This window comes from Megalobrama amblycephala, linkage group LG4, assembly GCF_018812025.1.
Source record: "Megalobrama amblycephala isolate DHTTF-2021 linkage group LG4, ASM1881202v1, whole genome shotgun sequence".
In the NCBI taxonomy this organism is placed as follows: domain Eukaryota; kingdom Metazoa; phylum Chordata; class Actinopteri; order Cypriniformes; family Xenocyprididae; genus Megalobrama; species Megalobrama amblycephala.
In genome coordinates, this window is record NC_063047.1 from 47,185,626 (window position 1) to 47,208,476 (window position 22,851).

General features: G+C 37.3%; 1 protein-coding gene across 1 annotated transcript in view; it reads left to right on the forward strand.

Moving 5' to 3' along the window:
• Positions 1-22,851, forward strand: part of LOC125267740 (transmembrane protein 211) — a 178,921-nt gene that overhangs the window by 47,576 nt on the left and 108,494 nt on the right. Inside the window, exon 2 of the mRNA XM_048189659.1 lies at positions 11,480-11,618. Coding sequence (XP_048045616.1) covers positions 11,480-11,618 — 139 coding nt within the window. The remainder of the gene's footprint in view (positions 1-11,479; positions 11,619-22,851) is intronic.

Here is a 22,851-nt window from a genome sequence, read left to right on the forward strand (position 1 = left end):
TTTCTATGTAAACACGCTAGACAGACGTATTTGACCATTGCACTTGTGTCTCGCATCTTTTACAGCTTCACGTGAAGGAAACAGCTTTCTAAAAATGCAGCGCTCAAGTTAAAAAGTTTAACTTTCAATAAACCAGTCTCAAAACATTGCGTTTTCCACTGACCGTGTCTCGAATGTCGACTGGAAAACAGACAATAATGGAAAAGCAGTGCAGTGGAATGCAAAACTGTTTCCCCTGCTCAGGCATGAGCTGTAAAGGCACAGCCCTCTTCTGGAAAGGGGGCAGGAAGCAGCAGCTCATTTGCATTTAAAGAGACATACACACACAAAAACGGTGTGTTTTTTCTTTTACCCAAAAAGGGGCAGTTTGGGCTGAAACTTTTATTACATCTTGTAAAAAGGGGTATTATAGGTCCATTATAGCATTCCTGAGTATGTTCGTAACAAAGCAGATTTTGTTTCTTCCCCTACTATGGTAGTCAACGTGGGGCGAGATCTGCTTGATTACAAACACACCACTCTATTATGGGACAGAAAAAACTATTCTGACTGTTATTCAAAAAAAAAAATCACTCATTTAAAAATTTGCTTTTTTATTGTAGAACAAAACAGTTACCAGGTGTTCAAAGAATGCTATTGATCAATTGATCAATACTAAAGGCATAGTTCACCCAAAAATGAATGAACGAAAGTTAAAGGTGCCGTAGAACGTCTTTTTAAAAGATGTAATATAAGTCTAAGGTGTCCCCTGAATGTGTCTGTGAAGTTTCAGCTCAAAATACCCCATAGATTTTTTTTTTTATTCATTTTTTTAACTGCCTATTTTGGGGCATCATTAAATATGCGCCGATTCAGGCTGCGGCCCCTTTAAATCCTCACGCTCCCCACCCCGAGCTCGCGACTGCCTTAAACAGCATAAACAAAGTTCACACAGCTGATATAACCCTCAAAATTGTTCTTTACAAAGTGTTCATCATGCAGCATGTCTAATCGCGTAAGTACAGTGTTTATTTGGATGTTTACATTTGATTCTGAATGAGTTTGAGGCTGTGCTCCGTGGCTAAAGCTAACATTAAACACTGTTGGAGAGATTTATAAAGAATGAAGTTGTGTTTATGAATTATACAGACTGCAAGTGTTTAAAAATGAAAATAGCGACGGCTCTCTTGTCTCCGTGAATACAGTAAGAAACGATGGTAACTTTAACCACATTTAACAGTACATTAGCAACATGCTAACAAAACATTTAGAAAGACAATTAACAAATATCACTAAAAATATCATGATATCATGGATCATGTCAGTTATTATTGCTCCATCTGCCATTTTTGGCTGTTGTCCTTGCTTGCTTACCTAGTCTGATGATTCAGCTGTGCACTTCCAGACGTCCTGCCCTTGTGTAATGCCTTGAACATGAGCTGGCATATGCAAATATTGGGGGTGTACATATTAATGATCTCGACTGTTACGTAACAGTCTGTGTTATGTTGAGATTCGCCTGTTCTTCTGAGGTCTTTTAAACAAATGAGATTTATATAAGAAGGAGGAAACAATGGAGTTTGACACTCACTGTATGTCATTTCCATGTACTGAACTCTTGTTATTTAACTATGCCAAGATAAATTCAATTTTTAATTCTAGGGCACCTTTAAGAAAAATACAAATCATATGTATTGAACCTAAAACATTCCTTTAAGTAAATCAGACAGAATGCATGGATAGGAGAAAAATATTGTGGAGAACAAGAAGAGGGGGGAGCGAATGGTTTGGAGCTGTGCCACAGTCTCACATGAGAAGTGATGTTTATGAAGGTCTGTTACTGCACTAATGGGCTGTCTTTGATGAGACACTACAGGGGGAGAAAGAGAGAGAGAGATGACATGCCAGGGACAGATACTTATAGTGATTGGTGTGGCTATTACCCCTCAGAACAGGAGATGAGCGAGAGGTAAAACACAGTGGAGGGCTGCTAAGAACAGACGCCCATACATGTTACTCTGCATGCGTGAAGTAATGACTAACCCATGCTGGTCAGGAAACTTTAGTACTACGTGAAGTACTTTGTTAATGTGATGTTTTTCAGTGGCCTACTTGAGATGCATCCTGTTACAGCTAATTTCTATCATTTACCATGTGTTAAAGGGGTTTTGAATCAAATCATCATTGATCTGAGCCACAGAGCATCTGTGTTTTCTTTAGTTCCAAGATACCATTCAATACCGTTGTCATTCTTTGGAGTTCTTAAGGCAAGACACCTTAAAGGGTTAGTTCACCCAAAAATGAAATTTCTGTCATTCATTTCTCACCCTCATGTCGTTCCAAACCCGTAAGACCTTCATTCATCTTCGGAACACAAATTAAGATATTTTTGATGAAGTCCAAGATGTTTTTTTACCCTCAATAGAAAGCAATGTAATTACCATATTCAATGTCCAGAGAAGTAGTAAAGACAATAGTCAAACTGGCTACGGTGGTTTGACCATAATGTTATGAAGCGATGAGAATACTTATTGTACGCAAGAACAAAACAAAAATAACGACTTGATTCAACAATGTCCTCTCTAGCCTTTCATTCTCTTACGCAGTTTACGTTGAAGACACACTGCAGAGCTTGTGTCGTGCTGCTCACGTGAACAGCGTCGGCCAATACAGAGTCGGCGTTCAGATGTAAACACGGAAGCCTGCTCTGCGTTCACTACGTCAGCTGAATAGGAGACTGAAATTGTTGAATAAAGTCTTTATTTTTGTTTTTGCGCACACAAAGTATTCTTGTCTCTTCATAACGTTAAGGTTGAACCACTGTAGTCATGTTGACTATTTTAACAATGTTTTTACTACTTTTACTGCTTTCTATGGGGGTAAAAAACCTCTTAGATTTCATCAAAAATATCTTAATTTGTGTTCTGAAGATGAACGAAGGTGTTGCGGGTTTGGAACGACATGAGGGTGAGTAATTAATGACAGAAATTTCATTTTTGGGTGAACTAACCCTTTAATTTAACTTATAGATATCACCATAATTTCCCAGTTGATTAATCATCTCATTTTCAGAAATCTGAACATTGGATAAAACGACGTTTAGAATACTTTTTCATTTTTATTCATGGCTCTGTGCATGAGAGAAAACTCCATTTCAGAAAATGGCATTAAAATAGGTTTTGTAATTGAAAAGTAGATGCAAATAGATAAACTGTAATAAAACAAACATTTAAAATGTGTATTTCAGATGTTTTCTTTCCCTTAGTCTGAAAGAAGATATGTTATGGAAGCAAAATACCCCAAAATCTCAAAACTGCCCAGTGAATAAAAAGCAGTGGTTTTTCCTGTAGTGTCTTGCCTTAAAGTAACTTTTGGTAACACTTTATTTAAGGTGACGTACTTACATGCTACTACATGCACTTACTATAGTAATAACTGTAAATTTTGCATGATTACAAGTAACTAACCCTAAACCAATCCCTAACCCTAACTGTAACTAAGTACATGTAGTTAATTAATATTACTCAGTACTTATTTGAGTAATGTAACTAGCAATGTAACTATTTTACCTTAAAATAAAGTGTAACCAAACTTTAAGTATGTTCCCCAGCAAACAGCCTGTTTGGAAGTGTTCCTAGATGTTCTCCGGAGGCTTTCACTAGTGTGATCATCTGAACTCCAAATAGTGCATCAGTATTTTTCTCCATTTGTACATTGGAACCTGAACTATATAAAAAATACTAAAGCTCCAAACACTTTTTTACTCTAAAGGCTGCTTTGTGCTTCAAGGAAGAGGCTTGTACAACATAAGTGCATGCAATAGTTGTCTGAATTCTTACAAGAAGGACAATAGGGAAAACTGATAGATTTATAGAGTTCCCACATGGGCAAAATTACTACATTGATATAGATTTTTTTACTGTGCCAAGAGTAGACTTGGTCAATTCTTGCAATTCTTTGACCTTTATAAGAGGATGTTTTCTAGTTCTAGTTTAATAGATAAAACAAATAATTTGAGGTGAGTGCATGTGGGTTTATGTGGGTTTAAGCTTGAATGTGAGAAAATAAAGGTGTATTGGAGCTTAATGTTCCTGAGGGCTGAAGGACTTTATTTCATCGAGTGAGAGTCTGAGCTCTAACACACCTCCCTTTTAATTGGCACTGCCCACTCTGTCTCTTAACTACAGCTAAGACAGCTTTGGACCTGATCCACACACACATACACACACACACACACACGCACACACACACACACACACACACACACACACACACACACACACACACACACACACACACACACAGTTCAGATATATGAGAAAATATTTCACCATGGTAACAAGACAGCTTCAACCTTGATTTTCAGTCTAGTAAATCAAGTGCAAATTCTGTCGAATATAAAACCTTACAGAATAATAAGCCATATCTTTTTGTTACTGCAGTAGTCCTCATTCACTGACAAGTGAAGGTGATGTTGGTGACATTTGGGTCTTTGAAAGGAATTTGACTGTTGGATGAGCCATTCCAGTTATTTCACATCATTACCACTCCTTAAAGAAATAGCTCACCCACATGAGTTTCTGTCATCATTTACTCAGCTTCATGCCATTTAAAAGCTGTATGACAAAGTAAGGAGAAGTTTTCCAGGTTTTTCGACCTGTACTTTGCATAAAACGAAAAAGGCAATGCAGTGACTGATGGCTGTCAAGCACAATAAAATTAGTCCATACGGTGCTATAAAGGTGTGTTCACACTTGGCAAGTTTGGTTTGATTACGTAATCAAATTGTAATCCAAAATTTCCCTGCATTCTCAAACATCTTGCATATTTGTGTACATTACCGTTCAAAAGTTTTAGATCAGTAAGATTTTTTGATGTTTTTAAAAAGAAGCCTCTCCTTCTCACCAAGGCTGCATTTATTTGATCCAAATACAGCAAAATATTATTACAATTTAAAATAACTGCTTTCTATTTGAATATATTTTAAATTGTAATTTATTCCTGCGATCGAAGCTGAATTTTCAGCATCATTACTCCAGTCTTCAGTGTCACATGATCCTTCGGAAATCATTCTAATAAGCTGATTTGCTGCTCAAACATTTATTATTATCAATATTGAAATTTTTTTCAGGATTCTTTGATTAATAAAAAGTTCAAAAGAACATAGAACACTTTTGTAACATTATAAATAGTCTTTACTGTCACTTTTGATTATTGCTGAATAAAAGTATTAATTCCTTTAATTTCTTTCCAAAATATATAAATTATATATACATATATATTTTGATTATTGACTTTTGATTATTGCTGAATAAAAGTATTAATTCCTTTAATTTCTTTCCTATATATATATATATATATATATATATATATGTGTGTGTTTCTTGAGCAGCAAATCAGCATATTATAATGATTTCTCAAGGATCATGTGACACTGAAGACTAGACTAGTGATGCTGAAAATTCAGTTTTGATCACAAGAATAAATGACATTTTAAAATATATTCAAATAGAAAACAGTTTTTTGAAATTGTAATAAAATTTCACAATATTACAGTTTTTTTTTTGTATTTTTAATGAAATAAATGAAGTCTTGGTGAGCAGAAGGGACTTCTTTTAAAAACATTTAAAAAATCTTATAGATCTAAAGCTTTTGAACGGTAGTGTACATTTGAAAATTTTACAATAAACACCAAATATATTGTATTTTATACTGTTCTAATAGTGGAATGAGCGATTCATTCACACATAAAAAGAATGTAAGTGTTTTTTGTTCCTTTTGTTATTTGCTTTGAATAAAAGGTTGTAATGTTGTGATTCATCTTTGAGCTGGTTGGTTTGGTTCAAGGCAAAGAATTTTATTTTCCTTTTGGATGAAATTGGAAAAATACTTTCAAATCCAATGCCACTGAAAAATGTGCAGTAACTGTTGCACATCAGTCTTTTGCTGTGTGCTGAAGTTTCTGCCGTTGTGGAAGTACAGAGTCTTGTCACGTTACTTTTTCTCTGTGCCCTACCGAATTCACAGAGGACAACATCCATTTTTTTCCTAGAATCAAATTAGCATGCAACTGAATGTTTTGTAATGTGCATCGTGTGATGCATTTGACAGAATGTGTAGTTTCTTGTAATCATTTTCTTTATTTTGTATTCTTTTCATCTAGTTACACAGAAATTGGTTTCCATCATAGCGTGACCTCTCTCCTTCACAATGCACTTCTTCTGCGGTGCTGTTTACTGTTTGCAGTGTGTATGAAGGCAAATAATTAGCATCTATTTAGGAAACTGCTCTCTGAAAGAGGTTGTGCTGTAAGGAGACATTTGTCTTGTAAATGAACAGCAGCTGGAGTTTGGAAAGTATTGTATATATTGTGTGCATATGTACGATGTAGTTTCTGAAGTACAATGTAGGACATTTTGTAATCAAGGATTTCAAATTCTCGTGTCAGAACAGAAGCGTAATCTTTAATTATTGCTCTTAGGAGTTGTGGCAAAAGCCAGGCCTGAAATGTCAAACTAATTAAGGACATTCTGGGCAGTGTGTTGATACTGTAAGGTCTTTCAGGAATGCATGAAATTAGTCTATGTAACACAGGGCCATATTTGCCAAAGCTGATTGTTCATGCGTGCACATGAAATTGTTTGCACTAAATATTGTATAAATAACATTGGCATGATTGGTGCATAAGAAATGCAAAGCTGTTCTGCTAAAACAAAATGAGTAAGAATGCAAACAGTTAAGCTGTATATTAACATTTCAATAGGTGAGGCGCACTGTTTTCATCATGAGCTCTTTTTTCTTTTTTTGTCTAATTTTATTGTGGGGCTTTGCACTTTATGTATGCAGAAAATAAAAAGAAATTAGGGAGGGATTCAATGCCAGTGGGACAGGAACATGAAGTGGGATAGACCTGAATCTGCCTCTCATACATGAGAATGGGGTCTTCATGTTTGTGTCTTTACTTAAAGGGTCGTTCACCCAAATGCATTTACTCACCCTCATGTTGTTACAAACCTGTATGATTTTCTTTCTTCTGCAGAACACAAAAGAAGGTATTTTGAAGAATGTTCAGTTTTGGTTACCATTGACTTCCATTATTTGGACTCTAGACTGTTAAAAAAAAAAAAAAGATGGACAGTGCACCTTCACTCTCTTCCATTGTGGAAAAGTGAAGGCGCCAAAGTCCCAATATGGCGCTGACATCTTGCGCTGATTATGCAGACTTGTAGCCCGAGAACTGGAGCCGCGGTATCAAGGCCCCGCCCACACTCCCTCTCGCCAGCTCATTAAGTCGGAAAAACTGAAAAAATGTTCGGCACGCCAGGTGCATGGTCCAAAAGGGTTGTACCTTGTCTTTTAAGGAGTCATGGGTGTTTTTTGAGAGTAACGTAAATTAAACCAATTAGAGTCTCATCTCCCATTCCCTTTAAAAGAGTCTCATCTCCCATTCCCTTGAACTTATATCAGCGTGATGAAAACTACAAAAAATGACAGAAACCATCTTTGGACAAATTATTTTTTAAGTGTAATTTGATTGTTTAGTTTGTCTCACGTCCCATTAGATTACATGGAGAGGGCGGGGTTTATGACCTATACTGCATCCAGCCACATGGGGGCGATCGAAAAGTTTTGGCTTCACTTTTCAGGACTTGTGCGGCACACTTGGTTTGGACATAAAACACTCAAAATATCTTCTTTTATGTTCCACAGAAGAAAGAAAGTCATACTGGGTTTGGAACAGCATGTGGATGCATAAAAGATAAAAGAATTTTCATTTTTGGGCGAACTAACTCTTAAACTTAAAGGCCACGCATCCAGTGCCTTCATTATTTCTTAAAGGGTTAGTTCACCCAAAAATGAAAATAATGTCATTTATTACTCACCCTCATGTCGTTCAAATATCCAGAAAGGTACTCAAAACATATTCAAAACAGTTCATGTGAGTGCAGAGATCCGAATCACTGAATCGAAACAAAAGATGACTCTAGATATTGTTGAAAAGTCGTTATTTTGGGTTTTTTTGGCGCACAAAAATATTCTCGTCACTTTATAATATTAAGGTTGAACCTCTGTACTCACATAAACTGTTTTGAATATGTTTTGAGTACCTTGAAGTTCAGTGGCATTGCTGTCTATGCAGGCCTCACTGAGCCATCGGATTTCATCGAAAATATCTTAATTTGTGTTCCGAAGATGAACGAAGGTCTTACAGGTGTAGAATGACATGATGGTGAGTAATAAATGATGTTATTTTCATTTTTGGGTGAACTGACCCTTTAAGGGTTCCAAACCGTAATCTGACTGTATTCAGTGTGGGTCACATGACTTGTCTGCTAATAGAAGCTGATGCTTGTCTGTGGAAAAATTATTGCCACAATTTTAGGATGTTATCAAACCAATCTCACAAAAAACATAACTATATTACGTTTTGGCAAATTGGCAGCAAATTTGTATGAATTTGTACTATTTGATTAATACAAAAATGTTCCATTTTTATAAAAAAAAACGACTCCTCTTGAGTGCATTTACATGCATGTTCTAAACCCGATTGTGCTTAATAAGCCGACAATGCGTGTGGTCACATAAACATAACCCTCAGTGTGATTTGATTAGTACGAAAATGTGGGACGCAAGCAGATTGTATGAAAACCTACGAATGAGATCATACGAATTTACCACAAATTTTCCAAATGCAAAATAGTTATGAATTGCCATGAAAATGTGTTGGATATTGCGGGAAGTTGTCACATTTTTTTCCATGCGGTTGCTGTGGTGTTCTGAGTGGTTGCTATGTGGTTGCAAGGGTGTTCTGTCAGTCAAAAGAGCCCATCTTAAGTCTCTATATATTCTGATCTCTAGGAACGGGTCTCTCTTTTAACATCAGCGTATGGGATATCTTAGCCATTTTATCATCCACTAGATGAAAAATGGTAAGTCTGATCACTTTGAAAAGTAACAGCACACTTGGCAAGCACCACTAATTAGTATCGACCTCAGGAAGTATATTTCTGTTTCCTAGCCATATGTGGACTATATATGGATGAAATATGCATACTGTTTGTTTAACTTATGAGCATCATCAACATTCCTGTCATAGACAGCCTATTTATGATTTTCCAGGGTACCATTTAATTCTGGATCTGATCTGTTGAAGCCCTAATATGTCTCTATTAGTTGTAATGAAACACGGTAATGTTTGACAGCACAGTGGGCAAGAGCTCATTTCATCTAAAGGCTTCAAAGATGGCAAGATCAAGAGATGGTGCTGAGGAAACTAGACGTTTCTATGAATATATGAATACCATTTAAAGGGGAATGAGTTCAGTTTGAAGGAAATATGTTTCCGCCAAGTGTCTGCAACGTTCCACTTCTGTGTTATTAGATTTTTTCCCCTTTCCAGTGCAGGCATGCCATTATTGTAAAGGATGTCGTAATGTTGTCATCAACACAAAACAGTCATAATTACTACAAATGTTATCATTACCACTAGAAATACTGCGGTTTCAGATGTCACCTATGAATCTGCCATCTCGTCTTCATTTGCATTCCATTCTCACTATTAATGTCTTCACCGTTAGGACCACAAGGAAAATGAAATTGATATAGTTATAGCATCTGTATTAATATTGTGATTCTTGCCTAATACGCACTGCTGATGTGATAGTACGAACTACACTGTTTTTCTGTATGTAAATGTGTATTGCTCTTGCAAGAGATCTGCTGAAAGTTTTTTAACAGATATTTTGTTTACTGTGTTGTTGATTTGGTCCAGTAAGCTTGATACTGCAGTTCTGTGTGTGGAAACAGTATTTGAAAGCCCCGGCTGGTCTAATGAAGAGACATCAAACTGTCAGAATGAAAACCTCAGTTTGAAATCTCTGAATGCTTCTCACTGAAAAGCATCCACCTGTGACTCAACTTTACAGAAAGACTGCTTCTCTTTTCTGCAAGAGGCCATCACGGTCATTCCTTTAAAGTCACCATGAAATTATATTTTTTAATGGAATATTGCAGTATTTATTATAAATAATTTAGCCATGCACATTTTAAAATTCATGTGCCCCCTTGATCTTTAATCAAAATAACTTCCCATCCCTCTTGCAGCGACATCTCTTCTCTTCTCTGACATGACATGTTTACTAGTGTGAGGGCGGGACAACCTGTCTCTCACATGAGATCGACCAATAGCAAACCACAACCATCCAATCAATTCCCAATGGACAAAATCAAGTCCCGCCCTACATTTTTCTTGTTCAAGAAGTCGCTTTACACGGCTTTTCATTGTATATATCTTATAATAGGAAGGAAAGGACTATGGCAACTTCTTTCTCATGCCGACTTAAAGGCACAATATGTAATATTTTTGGATTAAAATATCCAAAAACCACTAGAACAGTGTTGACTTGTGTACTTACATTGTCCCAGATGTTTCCAAGAACGTTTAAATCCAGAGAAATAAGCAATTTGAACCAGGACAATGATCCATCTCTATGTGTCGCCTATCAATGGCGTCATATCTGCGTTACCCTTGGTTTCACCAGAAACCATGGAAACACCATAGACACTTTAATATATTACATGTTTTATTAGACAAGGGAACAACTGTTTGGTTACATTTATAGACAGAAAACTAATCAATGTTATATAGCTCAACATGTTTAGTCTTATTGTTTGAATCTCGTTTTCTTGATTTACCGCGAGTACCATGTTTTACCGTGACTAACATCGATCTAGATTACTGCAGTGTGCAACAAGTGTCTCATAGCTGCCGCCGAGCGAAAGCACAGAGTAACGTTATAACATCATTTTCAACACGCTCAAATGTATCTAATGTGATAAAACGGCCAACAGCACTCATATTACATAACGTTAAAGGTTTATTTCACCCAAAAATGAAAAGTATGTCATTAATTTCTCACCCTCATGTCGTTCCACACCCGTAAGACCTTTGTTCATCTTCGGAACACAAATTAAGATATTTTTTGATAAAATCCGAGAGGCCTGCATCGCCAGCAATAACACTCCCTTTTTCAATGCCCAGAAAGCTACTAATCAGTGGTTCGAAGCTTCATGAAGCTTCATTGTGACTTTTTATTTGCGCCGCGCAGAGAAGCCCAACAGCCAAGGTCAAGAATTTTGTTAAATAATAAATTACATTTATGTTTGTTTTTCACCAATTCCTATCAGAACACTTGGAATATACGGCATGTGTTGCTTGGGATCATTCTGTGATACTTTTGAGTGAGCACGAGTGGGAGATTTTCTAAAAATTCTCCTTTTGTGGTCCATAAAAGAAAGAAGGGCATACTGCATTTACAACAACACCAGGGTTTCATTTTAGGGTGAACTATCCCTTTAAAACCGTTCTTAGCTAGACTAATTCATTTATTGGGAACAGAATCAAATTTGGATTGCCTGAGTTTAAATAAAAATCAATCAAGCCCCAGAACTCTTATAAAGCTCTAGTATCTGTAAGTGTTGTGCATTATGTGTCTTCCAGACGAGTGCGGTCCTGTGTTCAGGTGGATGTGCTCTGCTGGCAGTCAGCTCCCTGCTGGCCATCATCACCATCTTCCTGCCCAGTGGAGCCTGTGAGAGGAGGATCTGCACATTGGCAGGATACATGCAGATGGCTGCAGGTTAGTGTCCAGCTTACCATCTTGACCTCTGATCAGCTCTTAAACACCAACCCTTAGAGGAACCATGCTGAGTAGCATTACATGACTGATCATAGTCAGTAAAACCCTAATCTGAGCTTTAGACAGGACCCCCATAGACCATCTGAGGCATATCACACACAGAAATGATGAGAGCTTCTCAAAATCTATGCAAGATTAGTAAAACCCCAACATATCTCTTTCCCACACTTCAGTTTGAAGAATGGATTGACTTTTCCCTTGGATCTTCTACTCTGTGTGATTTTGAGTGCATGCAACAGCAGGGATCTTCAGAAAGGAGTCTCCCTTCTCTCACCTCCTGCTCTAATATGATGTGATACATGCTGGAGCTCTGCTAACTGCTTTGGGCGTAATATCTGAATTCTGTCGTGTTCACGTTTGAAGTGTATTGTTCATTTTTTGGCAGAGCAGGGGAGGAATGATACAGTTTGATATGACGTGATATGAAACACTTGAAGCTGAATTTAGGTGCTTTTTCATATTAGAAATGCAAAGATTCATGTTACACCTTCATTAAATTGCATGAAAGAGTTTATTCAAACACTATTTGCAATTCAGGCACAATATGTTTGAGAGCAGATCCCTTCTGGGGGAAAATCCCTTCTGGTTTCTGCAAAATGGTTGCTGGTCCATGATGGTCTGGCAGTTCTGACCAACCAATCTAAAGGCTGTGACACATTAAGCCAAAGTTGGGCCATCGTTAAACATCTTTCAGCTCAGTTTTTGCGGTGTGTTATACACTGACGGCACAATAGGTGCCATATTGGCGGCTATTTGTCCAGTTGAGCGTGTTGAATCGGTATGGGCAGTCAATGAGGGAAATCGTTTTGATTTGTGAATCAGTGCATGAGAAGAAAAAAGATCACGATGAAAGCAAGCAAACAACGAAGTCATGATTGCACACAAATGGCTCTTACCTGAGCATTACAATATACAAATATTTTCAGAACAACACGGCCATCTGAAGTGAAGAATGTAAAAACCAACTGACCAACATGATTTATATTCAAAATGGCCCACATGGAAAGAACCTATATGTGGATATATGCGCATATATGAAACCTATATGCAGTGTATATGTACATATATGCTGCATATATGCACATATATGATAATATATATGCTGCATATATGCGCATATATACTGCATATATGCTATATATATGCTGCATATATGCGCATATATACAGCATATATGCTATATATATGCTGCATATATGCGTATATATACTGCATATATGTGTATATATGCCACATATAGGCAAAATTGAGGTGCATATATGTGCATATACAGGAAATATAGGTCTCCTGTATTGCTTCTTCATATCCATATATGTCTTCTATATAGCTAATGGCAGGATCTGGTCATTTTGTAGCTCATATCTCATTTTTGACTGTCATACATGATGCCTAGCTCATATTTTCTATTATCAAGGCAAAAACTAAGAATTAACGAAAAAAATTATGCAAGAACTTATGTATGTGCGAATGTAGCAGTTATGTATTTAGACAATTATTTTGTGATTCCACTTGCCATGACCATATTTGGGGTTTCCTGCCGCCATGCTGACTTGGGGTGTTGACGCACTTTGCTGCTTCCCAGTCTGCATGAGACATCACAGCGGTAGGTCGCACAAAGTTTTTGCGGTGATTCAATTAAGGCCATGTTTCATGTAACAGCTGAATTCACATGATATATTTGTAGGATTGTAATCCAAAACCCCTCTGTGATGTACATTCAGATGTTTCGTTGATTATTTTTCTTTACTTAAGTTACTTTTAATATCTCTCTTTCTCAGCGTTGTGCGTTGCTGCCGCATGCTGTTTGTATGCTGCACAAGTCCTCATATATTGCCATTTGTGTTATACAGAATAAAGTGAGGACCTGATGGCAAGATTTTTCGCAGTCTGTCTTTGATTACGACACAACGCAGAAAACACACCGCTACACGAACACGTGAAATTGGTCCCACATGGAAAAAACCTATATAAACATATATGTTTCAATATAGGTTTGATATAGGTTTTTAATATATGTGACATATATAAAATTGGCCGTTTTCCTATATTATGTGTACATATATGTACATATATGTGTGTATATATATATATATGTGTACATATGTGTACATATATGTGTGCATATATGTGTGCATATATGTGTACATATATGTGTGCATATATGTACATATATGTACATATAATATAGGAAAACGGCCAATTTTATATATGTCACATATATGTAAAACCTATATCAAAACCTATATTGAAACATATATGTTTATATAGGTTTTTTCCATGTGGGGGAATGCGAGCACTGCTTTGTTTAGTTTGTATATTCACAATCCTAGGCCCTGTTTACACCTGGTATTAAGATGCATTTTGGTCGATCGGATCATAAGTGGATGATGCTAAATGCAGGTGTAAACGGGGTCTAAATCGTTTTGGGCTTGTCCACTTTTGACCACTTCCAGAGGTAGTCAAAAACGCATTAGACCGGATTGCTTTCGTGGTATATACGCTCATGGGGTCGAATGAGTTCGAACAGCCACTAAAGACCGCCTACATAAACATTATGGGAAGCGCACCAGTCAGACTTTGTTGGCTGAAGACCCTAGTTTGCTTTGAAGACGAAAAACGTACCAAGCACACTGTTCTCTCACAATTCTGTAAATGTAAAATGTAGTTTCTTATGCTCAAATAGCATTAAAAAAGCTTATTTTTCAGGCTAGACCAGCCAATGCGCATGTGCGGTCCTAAGTGCGAGTCTCAGGTTTCTGTGGGAACCGGAGCTTCTAATGGAAGCTGCAGTGATGCAATGACTTTAACCAATCAGTGATTGGCTCTTTTACTTAGAAGGCGGGACGTATTCCACCATATTGCAAATTGCAGTTTGTCCCATTCACAAGTAATAGGAGTGTACTGTCTTTCTATATCTATAATCTTTGTCTCCAGGCGTGTTCAAATGTAAATTGTCCGAGCTTATTTTGTCCATTAGATTGAAAGATCTGAAGAAAAAAAACATACATTTACCCATCCATAGACCCTCCCCTCAAAGAATTTATGACAGAAGTGATTAAAAGTGGACAAAAGAGACAGATTAAAACACCAACGGTTATGTGTCTCCCTGGTCTACTTGTGATCCGATCGACCAAACCCAAAATCTAATACCAGGTGTAAACTGTGCCCTAGTTTCGGTTTCCTTGAATGTCTAAAGGTGCGGTCACACTGCACTTTTCGTTCCATTGACTTCCATTCAAACGCATGCGAATGCGTTAGACCGGAAACGCAAGCTCGTGCGAAAAATTTCGCATTTCGCTGCGTTCCAAAGTTCAAATTTGGTGAACTCTGACCTGCGAATTCACATCACGTGCGACCAAGATTGATTTGTCACGGCATGACCTCTTGGTTGAATTAAAAGAATTATATTTTTGCAGTAAAGTCGAGTAGGTTCTGTATTTTTACATTTTAAATGTTTTACTTTAAGTTATATGTTGAATTCATGTTTATAAAAAAGACGCTGTAGACCGTGACATCATATCACAACCGTTACAGCATCCAAAGAAATTTTGCACGTTCAAAGTCTAGCGTGACCGCGGCTTAATACAGACTACTGCCACCTGCTTTTTCAGTGTGTTTAACTTTTTGGCCTCAAATGCCAAAGTCAGCTTTTGTCTCCGCTAGTTCTTTGATGCGAGTTTGGTGTCTCATGGGCTGGTTGACTTCTACTCTACCAGCTGGTAGTCCAGCCAGTCAAGATTTTGCAGGGCTGGATTGCAAAAATGTTATTCCACAGGAATTAATGATTTTGGTTGCTATTTCCCAGACATTTCATTTAAACGCACACCCTCCAACGTGATTATGCAGATATTTTCTGAACAGGCAGAATTTGCAGACTAAATAGCCCATGCATCTGAACTCACTTTGTTGCAGTGCGCATCAGTAACAAAAGCTAAATTAATAAATAAAGAAAGAAGTGTTTGCTCTCAACGCTGGTTGCTAGGCAACGACCATCGCCAGAATGTTGTGATGGCACGGTGAGGGCACTCAGAGATTTACTGACCGCAGTGAAAAGACAATTACAGCCCTTTAACACAGGTCAGCGGTTCAGGGGTGACCACATGCCTCGTGTAGCACTGGCCTTCATTCAACAGGCCAATACTTCTGTAAACAACACCAAACACTACTTGCACAAAAGCAATGACAAGCACTCATGCTAAATAAATATGTTTATATGCTAGATGCATGTATGTTGGGAGCACTGATTTCTAATTTGTCCTTGATATTTTTGAGGCCTTGGAAGGTTTTATTGGATGTGGGAATACTGTACATTTAAATGCTTGTTTTAATTGGGCCTTTGGGCTCTACATTGATCATTACAGAGAAACCTTAAATAATTTTAACAGCCAAAAAATAAGTGCCTCACGCTGATTTATTTCCCTGTTCTAATTAGAAAGTAATGATATTTCCATAAAACTACTGTAATAGTGAAGAATGTAAAAGGGCACAGGCTATAATGGACTGCATTGGTATTCTCTAAGCATTGACTGAAGCATCTTTTCAAGGGTAATACACTAGTAATCAACCTCAGCTCAGATAGATGCCTTCTTCCAAACAAACATGCTGTGTTCTCAAAAACGAGGATTTCAGGAAGTTTTCGTTCTTAAATGCTTGCCAAATAACCCTTTTGAAGAAAGTTTTCTTGCTGTAGTAGGAGAACGTTTGGAAATGAAGAAGCCTCTAAAGTTTCTGCATGTTTGCTTGAAGTCGAAAGACATATAGTTGATGAATTTTAATATTTCATGTGCTGTTTTGCTCAGTGAAAAACGTTCTCTCATCATTGCTTTTAAAGTAGGAGCAGTTGTTATTTTCCGTCAGTCGGACTGTCAAAACTGAAATAAACTACAAAACAGATATAATTAGACTATAATGCTGTAGCTCAGTAATTCCCATCCAGGGGTTTGTGTACCTCAGGAGCGGTTTTGAATTCGCTCGTAGGTCTTTTCTCTACAACTGCCCTTTTAACTGTTAAAACTTATGAAAGACAAACAAGCTTAGCTATCTTATTATAGGGAATTACTTCATGAGGCTTTTTTTACGGACAGTATCGGTTGTTTTGTGTGAGTCATTACAATAATGAGCACTGTAATAAAATGGAAGATAAGTTTTACCGGTATTGACTAATGCTGAATATTTATTGGCAGATATTGTATATTGAATTGTTTCTGTCTTTTTTTAAAGTGCCCCATTATGCTTTTTCAGATATTACCTTTCATATAGTGTTTGTGAATGTAAAAGTTCTGCAAAGTTTCAAAGATCAAAAGATGTCGAGAAGTCGCTGTTTTCTGTGCTGCGAAAGCAAATCTACTGTATTTTGCATGCACTTCCAAAGGATGAGGACTTGGGCTTGAATTGATATGGTAAAATTGATGCCATCGTTACTGTTTGGATCACTTTGTTTACAAGTGCTGAGGAAGAGCTGAAATTCAGATTTGGTAATGGGTGTTTCATTTCTGACACACACTGTAAGTGGTAGACCAATCACAACAGACTGGCCATCTGACCAATCAGAGCAGAGTAGGCTGTTGGAAAGGAGGGGTTTAGAGAGACTGAATCCTTTTTTCTATTTTTTTTACAAAATAGTATAGATTTATAATAATGGCCATATATCAGTTGTCAGGCATAATATCAGTACTTCCCTACAAAAAGTTGGTAAATACTACATTCCTTAAAGACAAAAGCTGTGCTGCAGCTTAAATTCTCTCGTTTGGAAATATGGTGATCTTTTTCTGTAGCTGTTTTATAACCTATCCATGTGGATATGTGCAACAAAACGGCATCTACTGAGAAAAAAAAAAACTTGTCTAAAATTGTAAAAGTGCATAGTATTGAGGATAACATGCTCTTTTCTTTCAAGTTAAACCTCAACTTTCAAATGTAGGTTAGTTTTACTTAATGAACATCATGAACATCAAAAACATTTTTAGAGATAGATGATTTTTTTGACTTCAGACATGACTCGGCCTTGATAGACTTGAAAATTATCTTGGACTCCTTATAAAAATCTTGTAAACATGTCTTCTCTGTTGATCAAGATGAATTCTTGGTTAGCTACTGAAGTATCAGATTGTCTTTCCTCTGTGCCTGTGTTTCCTATATCCAGATTAATTATTGTAAATCACACTACACCTGCCTCATATGAAACCCTTCTTGCACTGATGCAATATAAGCCATCTCATAAACATTGGAGAGTCTGTCGCTTTGTCTACATTATGTCCCACACAAGGGTAAGGAAAACAACTCAGTCTGGTTTGCAAACTCAATGTAATATTAGAGCAGCGCACATAATAAGAAATTTTACACTCTGGTGTGTTCACTTTTTTCTGTGTATCTTTATAAACGGGTTATTTTATAGCTAAAATATGGATGCGAAGATCACAGGAGAGAGGGTTTGTTTGCTGATGTGAAATGAGGGAACTGAAGCATAATGGCCCTGCGAGAACAATGAAGGTATTATGCAGAGGAAATGATAGCAGAGCTGCATTTAATGTGATGATGGCAACTTCACAGTTATTCACAACAAACAAGAGCCTCTTATGGCACTCGATGATCCATCTGTGTGTGTGTGTGTGTGTGATTGTTAGCATGATGATATATACATGCTGCGCATGGAGTTTGCAGAGGTAATTTGCTTTGAAACAAACTGGTGTAAACAATGTAAAAGTGAGTGGAGAGAACATTGAATCAGTCAGTGACCTTTCTGTCTTCCACTCTTTTGGTGATTACCTGATAAATTTATGCCCTTCTTCAATGCCGAACTTGTAAGACATCTGAGAGAATTCGTCTTGACTGAAAACTGAAAGGGAAAAAAGAAACTAAGAGAAAAATGATAAATGATGTAAGATGTTTACAGGAATGTCTTGATGGGAATATTGGGTTGCGTGATCTGCTTTCCTCAGGATGTTATTTATGGTTGAGCCGTCTTCTGGATGTCTGTCTGCCCTCCTGTGTGAAATGAAATAGACGGTCACAGAACAGCGTCCAGTGAGTGTGAACCAGTGCAGGACAGTCTGTCTGTGTGTGTGTGTGTACCTACTTAACCAAATTTTGGGGACAGATTTATATCCAAAAGTGTGCTAAACCTGACAAAATGGGTTAGGTTATAGTGTTTATACCCATTGTGTTTGTGTGTGTGTGTGTATGTACCTGGTATTTCCTATGTTATGGGGAAAACTGCTTATAAATCATACTAAATGAAGTGCTTTGAAAATGTAGTAATGCAGAAATTTTTCTGTGATGTGTAGATTTAGGGGTAGAGTTAGAGTGTAGGGGGATAGAAATCATTACTGTATGTCTATGGGAAGTCCCCATAAAACATGGAAACCAGTGTGTGTGTGTGTGTGTGTGTGTGTGTGTTTGTGTGTGTTCTCTTCTGGGTGAGGGTGTGTGAACCGGACACACTACAGCTTAAACCCATTTGCAGCTTCTCCAAAGATATAGAGATTGATGGATAAAGTGAGTGAGATAGATCACATTGGCATGCTAATAAATTATGAGTCCTTCCAGCTCACTTTGAAAGATTCATTGTAATGGAAAAGTATGTCAGTCTCTCTCCCTGGTTCATTTTACAGTTTTGTTTTTTTGTTTCTTTGCTGGACTATAGTTCCAATCGAGTCTTGTACTCAAGCACTCAGTCATGGATAGCAATACCATCATCTCAAGAATCATAAACACGTGAACATAGACACTTAGCCTAATCCAAGTAATTTTTTTTGGTCACTACATTATTTGTATACAGTATTTTGCATTATTTTATAACTATTATTCAAAATTGTGTAAAAAAAAGTAGGCATGCACCAATATTACAAGGTTGGCTAACAATGATAATTAGCAGATTAAACTAATAATCATTTTCATGTTATGGTCAATAACTGATAAATGTTTGATATAAAAATGTATACTACATTTAGTCTAAAAAACAAACAAACATAAAATATATTATTTTCACATGTTACCAGTGAATTTAAGCATCACAACACTATAGATTTACTAAACAGGGCACATTAGCGTGAGAGCAATCCAATGAAAAGGACCAATGGGAGTGGAAAGTTCTGCGCATGATCTACTGACAACGTGTAAATTGAAGAACACAGATGCATAATGACCAACGCAATCAACCAAGAGCAGAGCAAATTAGCATCTGGTTTAAGACATGCTTTTTTTGGGCAGTAAATAATGGCGCAAATACCAGTAAATTGACTAGCGCAAACCTTAGTAAATCACCTTTCAATTTATTTAAATGACTTTAAATACTCTCCTCCCATAAATTTTGCATCTGAAAGGGAAACCCCTACAAATGCCTATGCAATAAGGTCAGCTGCAAAGATAACGGTTTCCATGCCTTTTCAGCGCTAATTTTTCGTCTTTAGTAAATCCTGAGAGTAGTTTTTTAACACCAAAAGAGGGTTTGCACTGGTGCAAGCTGTTACTAAATCAGCCCCTAAAATTGAAAATTTAATATTTAATGGGATATTCTTAAGATTTAACAGTGTTATTAAATTATTAGCATGTAATCTAAATGGAAAATTGGAGAAATTAGCACAATAATCTGATATAGACCAATACCGTTACCTGATCTGGTACTGATATATTGTGCATCCCTATAAATAATAATAATAAAGTAATATTAAAGAATATTTTGAATGCTAGTGTAATTGTATATTAATCTTAACTAGACATATCCTCAGACAACGGAGAAATGAAATGGAAAACATTTAATGGACTGGTTGTTTAGCACTGTAAATGATACGTGTCTATGATACTACATCCTCTCCGTTGAGTGTACAGGCGCGCTGTGATCTGTAGAGTCCCCTGGGATGTATTTAGCTGGAGATGGAAGTGCACTGATGTCAGGCAAAATGTTCAAAATCTCTTTTCAGATTGGGCTGGTTGCCCTGACAATCTGATGCTGGTGGTACCAAAGAAAACCTTTCCATCCTTTCTCTCTTTCACAGCTGACAACTGCAGTAAAGCTGATGTGTTTTTTCAATGTTAAAATACTTTTTCCTGTCACAGCTTAAAGAAATACTTCACTAAAAAATAAAATGTACTCACCTCATGTCATGGAACACAACATAAATGAGATTTGAAGAATGTTGTTTACGCTGCTTTTAAAAATCATAGCTGCATTGTTTTTATTAATAACCAAAAAAATCGCAATGGATTAAACCTCTTTGCTATAACTGTGCACATTAACTGTAACCCTGTTTTGAAAACATGAGCGAAACACTGTTTGCAGTCTGGCACATGTCTGTTATGAGAGATGGTGGGCTGTGATATGGCTTTATTATTTGAGATTAGTTATCTCTCTCACTGTATGAGTTACTCTTCCCACTCTTTTACCCTACTTCAGATGGCCTTTCTCTTTTGATTCATCTCTCTGAGAAAAAGAAAAAAAAAAAAAAAAAAGAGACTGATCTTTCTGCCTCTGCTCACACCCCATCACTCTTAAAGGATTGTCGTAATGCTGAAGAGACCGCGGCCCGCTGTGTCAGATCTCCCCAGGGCCAGAAACGCACAGATATATGAACATCAGACCAGTTCAGACTCTCATCAACATCACTGCTGGACTGAGGTTGGTGCTTGAGGACTGATTTGATCTTATTCTACGTACAGAAGTTGTTTTCACACAAACACAGCAGTTAAATACCAGTATATATCAATCAAACCTTCCTACTGTAAGTGTCATCCAATCAGACATCGGTGACATCACAATCAAGACATTAAAGGGCTGTCAGGCTGATTGGTGGAGATGGAGCTTCTTTGAATATCTCAGACAAAGGTAATGAGGGCCGTAGGATTTTCATAATGAGACGGAGTAGATATTCATTGAATTTGCTCCCACTGTGGGTGGTGGAGCTCACACACAGAGGAGTAATAGTAATAGTGTGTATGCGTGAGAGAGAAAATGGCTGTTTCTCAATATGCATTCTTCAGCGATCTTGCGTCCTTGTGTTCTCGCTCTACGTCATCATCAACCGTTTAATTCCAATAGTCAAGAACGCAAGAACAGAGAACACATGAAAGTACCCGGATGTGTTCTTGATATCGAGGATGCATCGAATGCAGACTTGAGAGAATCGAACCGTTAAAAATCCAAGAAGACGCTGCGGGCGGTCGACGTACGGAAGCCTGCAAGCTTTAAAGTTCTCGTTCTCACTCATGAGATTCCCACTACAAGCTCACAAATACGTGACGGCTCGTGACAGTAAACATTTGTCCGTTTGTTTTGCTTAATTTTAATATAGTGATAACCTGAAGAAAACCTGCAGTATTTTTATTGGCATGAAAAAAAAAAAAGAATCTTAAAGGTCCCATGGCATGGAAATTTCACTTTATGAGGTTTTTTAACATTAATATGAGTTCCCCTAGCCTGCATATGGTCCCCCAGTGGCTAGAAAAGGCGATGGGTGTAAACCGAGCACTGGGTGTTTTGCTTTGCGTTTGATAAAATGAAAGCTCAGACCCAATCTGGAATCTTCCCCATATGTCGTCATAAGGGGAAAGGTTACCTACCCTTTCTCTGCTTTGCCCGCCCATGAGAAAATAAGCTACTACAGTGAGATTCGAGCACAATATTTTTTTTTCCTCGAGAGACATCATGCCTTGTAAACGAGCGAATCATGGCAGTTGCTCAGTGTTTGGATGTACAAATGAACACCTTACTATTTTTTTTTAGTTCCTTCATCCGAGCCTATAGACCTTATGTAGCTCCGCCCCTTTTCAGCGTTGCGCTCGTTGTCTTTTGACTTCCGGTTTGTATTTCCACTGCGATCTTACATTTATGAATGAACTGCTCGTTTTAAAATCTTCCCGATCTACTGACATTTGTTAAGACATATGCTTTAAACATAACAATGCTCATGATAACTTTCATTAACTCTACAACAAGTAAATCCACTTAACCAACTAATTATTCTTTGACAGCGATGCCATAGAAATGTACAGAGCTAACGTTACCGCAAAACGGAAGTTCAAAGACAATTTTATAAAGATGGCGGCGCGCTTGTAAGAAACAGTGGGTTAATTTTATTTTCTCTGGTAATACGCCGATACAACTTTCCATAGTTTTGTAGGTCTGCGCCACACATTTCACAGACAACTGTTTCCTCAACGTGGGCCAATACAGCCCGGT